Below are 2,248 nucleotides of genomic sequence, written 5' to 3' on the forward strand. Positions count from 1 at the left end.
ATCAATAGAAATTGGTCTCACCCCTAACCTAGTAACATGGCTGTCGAATTTCCTGAGTGAGCGTAAACAGTGTGTCAGATTTAACCCATCAAACTCCGATGACAAAATTCTTGTCATTTGGTCAAATAAAACAAAAAATCATAAAACACCAAAATGTTTGCTCAAACACCAGAAAAATATGACGTCAGTCCTCGCTTCGCTGCGAGCGAAGCGAGGACTGACGTCATATTTTTCTGGTGTTTGAGCAAACATTTTGGTGTTTTATGATTTTTTGTTTTATTTGACCATGACAGGGAATCTTGTCATCGGAGTTTAATGGGTTAAAGGCTCGATCTCTAACCCAAAACACCTGACCTGTGGAGTCCCCCAAGGGACCAAGATGGGACCGCTGTGCTTCCTAATGTTGATTAACGATGCTCTAGCTGACAGTTTCCATCACTGGAAATACTTTGACGACTCAACTGTTGGCATCATCGTTGCCAAAAAAATTCCTGACTACTCTCCACTGCAGGCTACTCTTGATAAGCTACAAGCCTGGGCGACTGACAACTATGTGACTACTAAGAGTACAAAAACGGTCACTATGCACTTCTGCACATCAAAGAAGGATGTACTTGCTCCAAATGTTACAATCAGCACCCAACCTCTCCAAGTAGTCAAGTCCACTAAATTACTCGGAGTCACTAATGATGACCAACTGGATTGGAAGCAGCATGTGACAAACACCGTCAGAGCAACATCTTATCGACTATACATGCTGCGAAGTCTGAGATCACTTGGAACACCAGAGAAGGAGTTGAAGAATATATATTCCACCTTATTCCGCCTAAACTCTACTATGTATCTCCAGCCTGGACCCCTTCCATCAACCTCACTCAGGAACGCCAGCTAGAAAGAATACAGAAAAGGGCATGCAAAATCATCCTAGGACCTCTTAATCCAAGTAAGAGACTACTCCACCCATTCTCAACCTGTCCACACTCTGACCACCATAAGAAGACGCTAAGAAAATTCGGCCTCAAGCTATGACGTCATCCTCGCCACCGTAACCTGCTACCATCGGAAGCTGACCGTCCTACCCGGGCCACAAGACATCACAATAGACTCAAGTCTTTTAAACAACCACGCACAGACAGTTATAAACACAGTCCCATACCTTCTATTGTACACTTATTAAATAACATCTAATACAAACGTCATATTAACACTAAGACGCATCTATCATGTAATATATGTTCATGATTTATATAGTTTTATAGTGAACAATCACTTCAGCATCATAATATGTATAGATAATTATTTATCATTACCATCTATGTTAATCCCTCTTACTTTAATATATGTATTTTCAGCCTTCGGCTGACACGTTTTCAATAAACCGTTTATTATTTATTATTATTGTTGTTATTATTATTATTATCATTATTATTATTATTATTATTATCATTATTATTATTATTATTACTATTATTATTATTATCATCATTATTGTTATTGTTGTTATTATTATTATTATTATTATTATTATTATTATTATTATTATTATTATTATTATTATTATTATTATTATTATTATTATTATTATTATTATTATTATTATTATTATCATTATTATTATCATTATTATTATTTATTATCATTATTATTATTACACACGCATACATACACATATATGACCGATCTATGGTAATGCTGTGATCTTACAGGGACACACACACCCAACGAGAGTTGGAGTAACGACCCGCAACACAGCGATAATGAAATTGTGTGTGTGTGTGTGTGTGTGTGTGTGTGTGTGTGTGTGTGTGTGTGTGCGTGTGCGTGTGCGTGTGTACGTATGTGTAGGTATGATTGTTTATTTCGTGCTCTTCTATACATATATAAAAAAGAGAAAAAATGGCGCGACCCGGCGGCACCAATGCTATGATAACGACAGAAAAATAAAATAAAAAATAAAAAAGGACGAAAGGTGTAATATAGCATTTTGAGTCAATATTTCGAAAAAACAGTCACTAGTTACAAATGGAACTGAAACATTCGCGAAAAAAATATATTTATATATTTTGACATATTTCAGGATAATATTCGAAATATGTATCTCGCTAAACACCACTTTCGCATAATTAAAAACGAACAAAATATTGTCATGATGTGCGCCATAATTCTGTTGCCTGTTGGGAGAGTCACAAGCAGAGTTGATAGTTTGTTCAATCGCAATTTTGTATTTTTTTTTAAATATACATCTGTT

General features: G+C 35.5%; 1 protein-coding gene across 1 annotated transcript; it reads left to right on the forward strand.

Moving 5' to 3' along the window:
- Positions 1-379: 379 nt before the first annotated feature.
- Positions 380-892, forward strand: LOC143040843 (uncharacterized). The gene has a single exon (XM_076212282.1). It carries the CDS (start codon positions 380-382, stop codon positions 890-892), a length of 513 nt encoding a protein of 170 aa, XP_076068397.1.
- The last annotated feature ends 1,356 nt before the right edge of the window (positions 893-2,248 follow it).

Source organism: Oratosquilla oratoria, chromosome 29 (genome assembly GCF_046742065.1).
Source record: "Oratosquilla oratoria isolate Oo_2021 chromosome 29, ASM4674206v1, whole genome shotgun sequence".
Taxonomy (NCBI): Eukaryota; Metazoa; Arthropoda; class Malacostraca; order Stomatopoda; family Squillidae; genus Oratosquilla; species Oratosquilla oratoria.